Genomic DNA, 12,327 nt, shown 5'->3' on the forward strand with positions numbered 1-12,327 from the left:
ATATAGAAAGTAATAGGATGTAACAGAATATAACAGAATATGATAGCATAGAATAGACTGTAATAGAATGTAACAGAATGTAATAGTCTGTTATGTTTTATTGTATCATATTCTGTTATATTCAGTTACATTCTATTATATCATGCTATTATAGTCTGTTAGAATATAACAGAATGTAACAATACTATAGAATGATAGAATGTAATAGAATGTAACAGAATATTATGATATATAATGTAATATAATGATATAGGATATGATGCTATGATATTATAGACCAGAATATTATATTATGAAATGATACAATATAATATAACAATATAATATGTAATACACAATATGGTATGATATGAATATTATATCATAGTCTATTATTTTTTGTTATATTCTAGCCTATTCTAATTATATATCATAGCATATGATGTTATATTCTACTACATTCTGTTGTATTCTATCATATTACATAATCTCATTATGTTATAACTTATCATATGATGTCATATCATGTATTTTATTATATCTTACTATATATATTATCATATGAGTGGTTGTGATAAGAACAAATGTTGCAGGAGAGCTTTTCCTTTCCTGAGCACCAGGGTTAAATGACTTGAGTGTAGAGAACCAGCCCAGGCCAGAGGATGGTTGTATCTAAGACGGGAAGAACACAAACTTGCATCCACAACTACATGATGCTGATGTATCTATGATGACAACATAGTCCATGTGTAGAGTGTGGAGGGATTTCTGCTCTCCTCCTCAGGTGATCATGCCTGGCTACTGCGTGCAGGGAACTGTAGGCCACAAGATCCTGAGTGGGCAGCGCAAGCTGGAGATGGAAGGAAGGCAAATAGTAAGTTTGATTTTCAAGGAGGATCATTTGGGGGAAGTTCTTCAGAACTTTAGGTGGCAGTTAAACACCACATGCATGTAATGGGAATATGCCACATACAACACTGAAAACACCCAAGGGACATTTTCTTTGGTGTTGGGTTTTCCCCTTTGCATTGGCAACAGTGTCTTTTTCCACCATAAGGTTTTGTCAGGGCATATTTACAAGGATTAATATTTAGGCCTCATTAGTCACGTTAAAATGATGCACTTTTAGGCAGATGGTGCTATGAAACTGGTACCAACTGTCCTTAAGTATTGATCTGTTTTGGCAAATGTGCAACAATTTCTGTGCTCTGAAATTGGGTACTTTGAGCCCTTCAGTTATTAAAAGCTTTTCTGTGCAGCATCACATTCAGTGTCTGCTGACAAGCACCTCTGACTCCAGCCTCATTCCATTGGGAAATGAGGTTCATTTCCAATTCATTGGGAAATTCACTTCTGTTTCCTTCTTTAAACTAAATCCAGTAGGAGCTGGGGTCTGGCTGGGTGTGGTACAGGCACTGTGGTGAGCCAGAGCAGTTCCAGATGCACAGAGATGCTTTCTGCTCCTCCACAGCTGGAAGTGAAGATGCAGGTGGAGTACATGTCCTTCAGTGCACACGCCGATGCCAAGGGGATCATGCAGCTGATTCGCCAGGCTGAGCCTCGGAATGTTCTCCTGGTCCACGGGGAAGCAAAGAAGATGGAGTTTCTGAAGCAGAAAATAGAACAGGAATTTCGTGCGTATGGTGGTGTACTGAAGTGCAGTGGTGGAGAGAGCAGGCTTTGAAGTTCACGTGTTTTATAAAATCCCAGCCTGGTTTGGGTTAAAGGGAGCTTAAAGCTCCTCCAGCTCCAACCCCTGCCACAGGCAGGGACACCTTCCACTAGAGCAGGTTGCTCCAAGCCCCCGTGTCCAACCTGGCCTTGAATTCAATCCATGGGACCCCTGCACAGATGAGGCATAATGTAATTTAGAGGACCAGTCACCCCCCAAAACTAGCATCCATAACATCTCTTATTTAATAGGTAAACCCCTTGAATTCTAATGCCCATTTGGACTTGAAGTGTAAGCTGTTTGGTTATGTTTGTGTTGTTGTAGCTCAGCACTTACTGAATTTATATTAGAATCATAAAACCATAGCAGCTCGTAATCACATTAGAAGCTGAGGCAGGGTACATCTGAAACTGTGCTTTAGCAACTTCAGTTAAGGGGAATGAGCTCCAGGAAAAGAAATAATTCCTTGAAAACAGCTGACCCTTAACAGATGAGTAGAGGAATCCCAGAATTCACACTGGCTGCTTACTTACTGTCTGCAGGTATCTTTGCAGCATTCTGTCAGCATCGGAGGGCAGGCAGTTCTGTTGCAGTCTGTTCTGTTAAGGCTAGCCAGGCTCACTGGGGCTCTGATGAGGTGTCTGAGCAGCAGTTCTGCTTTCCAGCCTCTTGCCAACACCTGCAATATTCTTCTGCCAACCTCTCAGCCTCATCTGCTCGGGGATCCCTGCAGTCTGCTCAGGGGTGAAGTGCTGGTCCGGGCTTGGAAACGCTGCAGCAGCCACCATCCTTCTGACACTGGTCCTTCACATTGCAGATGTCAGCTGCTACATGCCTGCCAACGGAGAGACCACGACGATATTTACCAATCCCAGCATTCCTGTGGATATATCCCTGGGCCTCCTGAAGAGAGAAACAGCAATAGGTGACACTTTCAACCAAGAACTCCATCTGCTGGGCCCTGCCGCTGTGTTGTGTTGCACTTACGTTAGGTGGAAACAGCTGGTTGTAGCAGTGGTGACTTAGAGCAGAGCTTCCTGTACAAGAACAGGTTTTATCAGCATTTAGAGGTTGGGAGGGCTTCCTGTGACATGCAGCAGCTGCCGTGCTGTGAATGTGTCATCAATAACCGTGTAATAGCAAACACACGCTGCCTTGTTTGCTACTCGCTGCCCTCTGCTATGAAACAAACCCCATGTAAGCTTTTGCTAGCTAGGTCTGAAAACTGGAAGTGCTTTTATAAACCAAATTGAAGAAGAATCTGAAAATCAGAGGTGAATGAGTCAGAAGAATCTCTCAAATCGGGAGGTGATGGGGGAAGAGAAGCAGTTGTTATGTATCTATCACTAAGCACGGCTGCTTCTGTGTCTAGATGCTTATGATGATGGTTTAAGCACCATGCACTTTAACAGGAGAACAACTATGTAAGATACTTGTCTCTGAACCTCAGCAAGACTCAGAAATACAAATTATTAAGTCCTATAGCAGTTGCCTGTGTGAAAAGTAAGTACTTCATCATTAACCATGGTCTCTCTCTCCCTTTAGGTCTCTTACCAGATGTCAAGAAGCCAAAGCTCATGCATGGCACGTTAATGATGAAGGATAACGTAAGTAAAATAATTCTGACATTCATTTTGGGAACTAAAGACTTGAAATAGTAATTTAGGTGGACGTTCTGCCACCATCTTACCTTTGCAGCCTCGCCGTTACCGCTTGCCTGAGACGTGCTGAGACAGAGGTTGAAAGGGAGCGATCTTACCTGCTGGGTTCCCGGTGGTGGACACGTACCAGTGTGCCACAGGGGAGGAACAGAGCTTCACAAACACCTCGTAACGGGTCTGTGCTTTCCCTCTGCAGAGCTTCCGCCTGCTTTCCCCCGAGCAGGCTCTGAAGGAGCTGGGCCTGGCAGAACATCAGCTGCGTTTCACCTGCCGCGTCCACATCCAGGACCCGCGGAAGGAGCACGAGACGGTGCTTCGTGTGTACAACCACCTCAAAGGGTGAGGCCACAGCCCCAGCTGTGCTTGTTCCCCCCCCCCGGGGTGGACTTGTACCACCTCTATTAAGAAAGATAAGCTCAAGTGTCCCCTCCTTTCCGGCCTCCCAGACCAGCCCCCGAGTTACTAGGAGAAAATTCTCTGCAGCCCAGAAGACAAGTGCTGTAGATTTTAGTTTATGTAGCTCATAGAGCTGCAGTAGCAGAGGCTGGTCATCAACCTACCAGCTCCTGGTCTTTACCAAGCTAGGCAGAACACCCCAAATCTTTGTTCCTGTTGGCTTGCTGCTCTCATTGCTGATTCTAGCTAAAGTGTTTGGAGCAAGACCATCAAGTGTAGGGGCAAAACACCTCTTAAGCTGTTCAGTAGCTAGCAGCACGTGAACCTTAAATGCTTCCTACAGAGGCAGCTGGTGAATAGTGAGTAGTCCTTTGCTTGGATGAACAGAGTTCAGCCTGGAGCTATGGACATCATGAAAGCCAGAAGTAAGTCCTGTAGGAAATGCTACATAGAATCATAGAATAGTTAGGGTTGGAAAGGACCTTAAGATCATCTAGTTCCAACCCATGGGCAGGGACACCTCACACTAAACTATACATGATTAATATAAGCACCAAAATAAGCAAGTTATGAATCAGCCCCATTCTCCACTGTGAACACATTGGTGGTGGGGATTCAGAGGTACAGGGAAGAGCACCCTTCAACCTGTGTGCATGTCCCATCCAAACTAAATCCTGTATCTTCTCTCTTACCAGTGTCCTGAAAGATTATTCAGTGCAGCATCTCCCTGATGGGTCTATAACAGTGGAGTCCATTCTTATCCAAGCCACGGCACACTCGGAGGATCAAGGAACCAAAGTTCTGCTTGTATCCTGGACCTACCAGGTAGGAATTCTTCAAGCTGTACTTACCAATTTAATTACAAAGTTAATTAAAGTTATATCTGTGTTTTGAGGACATTACAGTACCCAGCTTCTATTCTCAGCTGTAGCACTACTGCCATAAAGAGTTTGGAGGTATCTGTATTTCTTAGGTGTGAAACTAAACAACAAGCAGAAAGCAGGATAACACAGACTAGTGCTGAGATCAGACAGTCTGATCTTTCTTCCTTTCCAAAGTGTACTTCCCTGGCTGCAGTTTTAAATACTTTTACAGCAGGGAACTGCCTTCTTGAGGGCAAAGAAGGAAAAATCAATGGTTCTATATTCTTTTTCAAGACAACAGGTCGTTTTCCTCAAAAGAGATACCTCAAGTCCAGACACGTACTTAAACAAATGGAGTTTTACATTGATACTATGAGAGAATACCCAGGAATACATCTGTGCTGACTGCACTGCCTCCATTTTTAAACACTGCTTACATTAGAGTTACTTCAGTCTATTTCTAGGTACCAGAGTTGAATTTACTGCCCACATGGCAAAGTCAAGCAGATGATTGCTTTCATCCCGTTTCTGTCTGTTGTCTCTAGGATGAGGAGCTGGGCAGCTATCTCACTTCCCTTCTGAAGAAAGGACTCCCCCAGAGCACAGCGTGAGCCCCCCCCAGAGCCCCACTCTCAGGGGTGCTTCAGAGAGAGACAGATTTATTTTGGTTACACTGTCACTGCTTTTAAATAGTTCTGTTTTAATAAAGGAATTACAGTGTTTGTCCAATGGCTGCAGTGCCTGTGTACACCCTTCCAACAGCACCACGCTGGACACCTGGCCAGGGGGTCACTACAGCCTTAGAGTCATGAGGACAACTTTTGTGCTGCTCAAGCTGTAGGAGATGCTCATCAACCTCCCCTCAGCTCATTTCCCTTAAACCCTCAGCAGTGCCCAGTGAAACAAGGAGTTTCCAAAGCATCACAACTAAAATACAAACTATAATAGAGGCAAGAGTACAACCCCCTGAACGTGCTCTTCCCCCAGCAGCGTAATGTTTCCTTCTCCATACTTCCCTCCTGGCAGCTGCCAGCCTGCAGGAAAGCTGCACTCCCGGATGGAGGCTCAGAATTAGTTTTTGCCTTTGTGCAGAACATAAAGATTGTGCTTAATGAGAAGGAACAGTCCCTCCAGTGGTGGGAGGTTTTCCCACAGCCTGTAAATGAGACAAAAAGAGCAGTCTCATGAAAGGGAAAAGATTAGTTTGTTCTAATACTCCCACGGAGGCTTTCCTCAGCTCCAAGTGCCAGGATTTGCACTTGTCTTACCAAGCCCATCAAGCACAGGAACGCAGGAATACTCATTTTCAGCATCTTTTAGAAGAGTTTGAGCAGGTTTTCTACTGATACTTAATAATTCCTCCAAGCTAAAAGCAGAATGCAGGAAGGGGGAGGTCAGTCACTGACCCATCATTACAACACGGATCCACTCTGTGGGATTCAAAGTGCAGGTAGCAATAACTAATGCAAGTCAGGCCCATCCCAACAAGTAAAACACTGCACCCACAAAAGCCATTTGTTACAAAGCTTTAGCTCTGTTACAGTGATTTCAGATCCGCTCTTGGTTTGCTTGCTGCATCCATCTACTGCTGAAGTGGTTCAGTGATCAGCTTTAGCTGATCAATATAGCCTCCAAATGCAAGACTCCTGCTTCCCACCATTGTGCATGGGTGGTTTCCCACCAACCAAGGCCCCAACACACCCCTACACCCATGCTGCTTATTTTCCAACCCTCTTACCTCTGTCCTTAACCAGAGTAGCAGCTGCCATCAGAGGATTGGCTGAGCATGGGCAGAAGCTGCAGCATCCATTGTGCAAAGAGAAGTTCCAACATCGTACAGAGACACACAACATTGATCCCCTCACCCCATTCTGCCCCATGATCCTGCTCCCTCCCTCCTTCCTTTTAAGGCCCATGGCAGTTCCAATAACACAGCTTAACCCCAAAACCCCAGCCCCTGCTGCAGTGCTGCCAGGTCCAAGTGTCACTTTCAACCTGCAATTTGCACGTTTGGAAATGGAATCAGGGATTCAGCACGTTGCCAGAGCCAGGCCCTCCTCCTGCCCTGGTCCACAAGCCCCAGAACACCTTCCCTTTTGCACTCCTGCTCAGCAGTTGTACATACACACACTTCACAGAGTTTGGGGGTGACGTGGGAAGGAACAGAATAGCCAGTCTCTATCTGCTACCACATCACATCATCTTCAGTATCTTGTTGGCTTTTAAGCAGTTTATCAGCCCCAGGTCAGTGGTCTCGTGATGACTCTGAAACCCCCAGATGATAAATCCCCTCCACAGTCTCACAGGGTGGAAAATGCAGTTCTCAGAAGCTGTGTGGTGCTGTTAATAGAAGGGGTGAGATAGGTTAGAGACTGTGTTTATAATCACAAACTGTGATGTTTGAACAGGACTGCACTGTGTGAGGAGCTGTGCTGGCTCCTGCGGGGCCTTCCCTTGATGACCACATGGCCAGAGCAGCCTGTTCACCGCTGGTCCTGCACAGGGTTAACTGACTGATCAATACTTGGATCTACTAAACCTGTGTTAGCAGATGTCCAGCTTGAATCCAGTGGTGCACAACACTGGAAACCCTGTACTCCTTGGGAAGGAGGGATGAGAAGCCCTTATTTGGCTGTGGAATGTAGGCAGAAAGCAGTTTGTGAACCCAGCTGGCTCTGGTGTGCCCCCGGGGAGTGAAGATCCCTCCACAATGGGGAAAACCAAGCAGGACAGCCCTATCCACCCCAGCAGGAGGCTGGTTTCCTTCACATAACCCTTTCCTAGGCTGTATGGCTTTCCAGAAGAGCCCTGCGCTCTCCTATTAACCCAGTGTTAAACAAAAAGGAGACCAAAACATCAGTGTACATGAACACAGTGCTTGCTAGCCAGGACTGCAGAAACACAGCTCCCAGGTAGCCTCCTGGTTGGCTAATACACATATTAAGCTGTTAGGCACCTCCCTCCAGTGTGGCCTTGATGTAACAGTCACTGTATGAAGAAAGGGTAGGTTTACAGCTTTGGTTTTGAAGGGACAGCTGGAGAGATGAATACTGTACTTACTTTAAGTAGCTCAGTTGATTCCATCTCTATTTTCCCTCTCCACGTCTCTGGTGCAGTTTATAAACGTAGGAGCACTCCCCAAGTTTCTGGTCGCAGATGGTGTACACCACTTGAGACCTGGATCTGAGCTTGAAGTTGAAGTGCCACTGCCTGCTGGAGGAGTTGAAGTAGTACAGGAGTGGGTTAAGGCAGCAGTTGAAGCTCACCAGGGCCAGGGTGACCTTCCGCATCTTGTAGATCAAGCTGGCGAACGCCTTGTTCTGGATGACCTGGATTCTCATCAAGAAGTGGAGCAGGTGAGTGAGGTGATAGGGGAGAAAGCACAAAGTACAAATGACCAGGATGATGTAGATGGTGCTCAGGGCCTTCCTCTTGTGAATGCTGCTTTTGATGCGGGAGATCCTCTTGGCAATGAGAGGGTAGCTGATGAGAATGATGGAAAAGGGGATCACAAACCCAAAAACCAAGGCCAGGACGTTGTAAGTTGTCATGCGGGAAGTCCAGCTACTCGTGGCAAAGTTCTCAAAACACGCTACTGTGTTCCCCACGCCCCTGTTGTGGAGGGGACCTCCGAGGATGAGCGGAACCATGATGCTCAGAGCGACCACCCAAAGCACTGTGACCACCACCACGTAATGGATGACCTTGATCTGGATGTAGGTGAAGGGGTGCAACACCGCGATGTAGCGGTCCACACAGATGCAGGTGAAAAAGGCGATGCTGAGGCAGATGTTGATGTAGTACAGAGTCCCAGTTACCCTACAGGCTATGTCCCCAAAGATCCAGTTGTTCCTATTCAGGTGGTAGTGAATTTTGAATGGCAACACACACACGAACAAGGTGTCCACCAGAACTAGATTAATCATGTACACATAGGAATGAGAGGTGTGCTTTACCCTGCAGGACAGCAGGTACAGGGCCAACACGTTCTCTACCAGCCCCAGCACAAAGACGAAGCTGTAGATGACAGTAAACAAGGAATACTGGAAATCTGCTTCCAAATGGAATTCTGCACTGGAATTGGCAGCTGTCTCATTGGAGACTCCTTCAGTCCAGGAAACGTCTGCCATGATTTCTGCTGGAGGGACACCTACCATGGGGTACGAGTCTTAATCCACCCCTTACCTCAGGAGGTTCTTGTGTCCGATTTCATCTTGAGTGGGTAAGAGCTGAAGCCTCTCGACAGTGAAGCCTGGTGCAGTCTGTGCTCAGCGGTGATGCTGGAAGGGAGAATAAATCATTTAAAACACAAGCAGCTGAAGTATTTACTGGCATTAAAATCATCACAAGGTGGCAATACTGAAATACCAGAGGTAGCAATGCTGAACTGTTTTACCTTGTGCTGCAGTTTTATAAAGAGCATGTGTGGAACCTTCCTGCTAAGGAACAGTATTTAAAACACAGAAGAGAAACAGGTAGTTGGTGCAGTGTAAAGGACTAGTTGGTGTGTCTGAAATACAGGAAAGAGCTGCTGTATGAGCAGACTCCTCACCCAGGTCACTCACATCACATAAGCAATAAGCTGCTCCAGCAGCGCAGTTTCTCTCCATCAAAGTCATGTCAGTAACTGAGCCAGACACAGACACCTGAACAGAGGCCCCTAAAGGCCTTGGAAAATTAAACCCAGCTACAATACACACAACGTTCCTAAACTGAGCCACGGACAGCACAAACCCACAAAGGTTACTGGGTGCTTTCCAAAGGAAACTCTGAATTCACACTTCCTCCCAAGAGTTATTTATCTGGTGAAGTCAAAAGCACCCAAAATATCTGGAAGATCAGAAAGGGAAAAAATAAGGTTTCACTTTAAGTAGGCAACTATATGTATGTGCTTACATGTGTCTTGCACCTAATAGCAAAGCGGTTGTACACACAGGAAAATTAACACAAACCCAGGCACAGGTAAGGTGTAACATAAGCAGCACAGGACGTGAAACAACCTTTATCTCTAGGTTTTGCCAGAGCAAGAGCTACTGAACATCCATCTTATCTAGGGCCAAAGTAAATCCTTGCAACTGGGGAAAGAGATAGAACCATTAACAGGGCAGGACAGGCCAGGGGATGGGTTGGCTGCTGCTCCCCACAAGACAAGCACAAGTCAGTTAAAACTAAGTCACTCTTCTACCTTGTTCCAGTCCCATAGACACTGCAGGACCCCACCATGCACATCCATCTGTTTGAGAACACTTTCACTCTCTCTGAGAGACAACAGAAGTGACAGAGTCTACAATAAGCACGTATTTTCCAAGTACACGGCCACTTCCACCTCTTATTAGTAACATACACTCCACTCACCATGTTAAAACCTACTCTGATCCGTCCCAAATCCAGCTCTGCCTCCCCAGAGTTGTTTGGGTGGGTTTTGTCTGGTTTTTTTGGGGCAAGGAGGGCTGTTATTTCTTCCAGACAACCAAAAGGCATCGCTGACCTGTTTCTGCACAAAGTTATTTGATTTACAAAACCACACAAAAGCCTACATCAAAGTTTCCACTGGATTCTGAGTGCATTAAATTATTAGACACGTTTGCATAGAAAACCCAAGCTTGAGTCTTTGAACTCTGCTCAAGTGTGAGGTTTTTCTGGGTTTAATTTTAAAGCATCACTGTCAAACAATCAGACAAAGAGATCTGCCCCTGGACTGGATGTCCAAATTGAATCAACTGAATAGAATTAGTAATACAATACAAAAAGAAGAATGCTAAATTCCCCTCAGTAACAAGTCACAAGTATTAATGGTGGACATGACAAAAATGACTGAGTTTGTACAGAAGTTCCCCACTGCTGGTACATTCTGTGATGCTAAGAGAGCATGTTCTTTAATTAAACATCTTCAGGTTATTTTTAACAGTTGCTCTGGGATTTAACAAGCAAAGCAAGAGCTGACAACAGCACTGTGCTAACTGCAGAGTCAGCCAGTCTGCGTCTAGGCCACTGCCTGCACAGCTGAACCTGCTGCTCACTCGCTGGATTTGGTAACAGGTTTTTATTGCCACCAAAAGCTGGGACACATTTCCAGACATATCCCATAGCAGGGATTTTTGCACCATGACTATCACAGAGAGTCATATCTGAGCCCGCAGCAGCAGTTGGCTTGATTAACACCCAGACAGCAGGAGGATTTGGTTTTCTGCCCTATGATTAGTTTAGTCAGAAAGTTGACTTACCAGAGCTCAGATCGTCTTCTCTCACACCAAAGCTGCAGATGAGCACACTGGGCTCTCCAAAGAGTCCTCACAACTACAGGGTTGCTGCTAAGCTCTTCTGAAGAGAGTTGTAACACCAGAGCACGCTGCCCTGCAAGATGCACCGCAGAGCTCTGCTACGTTGCTCTAGAGAAAGAAACCACAGGAAGCAAAGATGAAGAGCTGTCACTCAGACCCAAGGCAGAGCACTTGCCATGCTAGTGAAGTGTCATCCCCACAGACCAGGAGGGCACACAGCCCATGGCCAGCACCAGTGTGGGCTTTAGATCTCTTCATATAGCCATCCAAAGCCCCCCCATCAGCTCCCACCCACCCTGCCCTCCAGCCTCTGTGGAACCAAGCACTAGTGCTTACAGACATCTGAAATGGGCCTGGAGCTGCGCTCTCACTTCCCTCCAAAGGGAGGTAGAGCAAGACTTTGCTGTCATTCCCTTTCAGGCAAACTGCTGTCTAAAACCACACAAGTACATTATGTTTTGAAGCTGGGCTTATGTTGGAAAATCACTGCAGTGTATTACAGCATCCCCACTTTTGGGTACTTACCCAGCAAGGCTGGACCAGAAAAGTACAAACAGGTATCACTCCAGCAACAGAGCAGCCTCAACCCTCCTCTTCCATGGTAGAGACCCAGGACTCCTCCACGGTTCTGTTGTCGTCTTTGAGAGTTAGTCCCTAAGGGAGTAAAGCAGCTACCAGTTGGCATCCCCTCTGGGAAGGGAGGGTAACTGGAGGTATCCTGCCTTGCCTTCCCATGCTGTCAAAAGCATGTCTTTGGCAAAACTGCTACCTGGAACAGAGTGGAAAGAGCTGCATCACTTCTCACGAAGGGAAACCCAGAACAGGCTGTCCTTGTGTTCTGTATCAGGACCAGTACCTCTATCCCCACTGCCAAAAGCAAGGGTGGCTTTAAGAGGGTTCAAAAAGAACCACTGCCTCCCACTTTGCTTACCTTGTGGCTCTCCACCATGCAGAGACTCAAAACTCCAAAGTCCTCAAGTGTGTTGCCTGCTCTGCAATTCTTCTCACAGACAAAGGGGAGGCCAGTTATGGTGGTACCAGGCACCTCAGCTGCACATTGTTTCCACTGCAGAGGGCTTAAACCAGGTATTGTTTCTTCTGTGAGTTTCTAAAGTCAAAACTATCATCATCTTTCCTGTAACTGGCACTTTAAAAACAATCATTTTATAACCAAAACAGATTTTTGTGTCATTTATGAGAAGAACAACCCACAAGTTACCCAATGTGTGTTCTATTGCTTGGGCCAGCAGGCAAGAGCTGAGGTTAGAGTGGTTTGGGGAGAAAAAGGAATAAAAATAATGAAATCTGTGCTCCCTGCTCCACACCATGATTCACCCACCTTTAAGTCACCAACCGTGGAAGAGCAGAAAGTGGACACAAACAAATTGGAGCCCAGCAATGGTGGCAGCCACTTTCTAGGTGCTGGTCCCAAACTGCCACATAGGTTTCATTTCATGGTCAGGCTCACAGAGTTG

General features: G+C 46.1%; 2 protein-coding genes across 2 annotated transcripts; one reads left to right on the forward strand and one right to left on the reverse strand.

The window, feature by feature from the left end:
- The first annotated feature begins 768 nt into the window (after nt 1–768).
- On the forward strand, nt 769–5,246 carry CPSF3L (cleavage and polyadenylation specific factor 3-like). The gene is made up of 7 exons (XM_010024786.1): nt 769–853; nt 1,451–1,613; nt 2,469–2,576; nt 3,197–3,258; nt 3,509–3,651; nt 4,404–4,533; nt 5,117–5,246. The coding sequence occupies exons 1-7, from the start codon at nt 770–772 to the stop codon at nt 5,180–5,182; spliced, it is 756 nt and encodes a 251-aa protein (XP_010023088.1). The 5' UTR covers nt 769; the 3' UTR covers nt 5,183–5,246.
- Nucleotides 5,247–7,657: 2,411 nt separating this feature from the next.
- LOC104413717 (lysophosphatidic acid receptor 6-like) lies at nt 7,658–8,728 on the reverse strand. The gene has a single exon (XM_010024788.1). It carries the CDS (start codon nt 8,726–8,728, stop codon nt 7,658–7,660), a length of 1,071 nt encoding a protein of 356 aa, XP_010023090.1.
- Nucleotides 8,729–12,327: the final 3,599 nt, after the last annotated feature.

This window comes from Nestor notabilis, unplaced genomic scaffold (assembly GCF_000696875.1).
Source record: "Nestor notabilis isolate BGI_N333 unplaced genomic scaffold, ASM69687v1 scaffold6512, whole genome shotgun sequence".
Classification (NCBI taxonomy): domain Eukaryota; kingdom Metazoa; phylum Chordata; class Aves; order Psittaciformes; family Psittacidae; genus Nestor; species Nestor notabilis.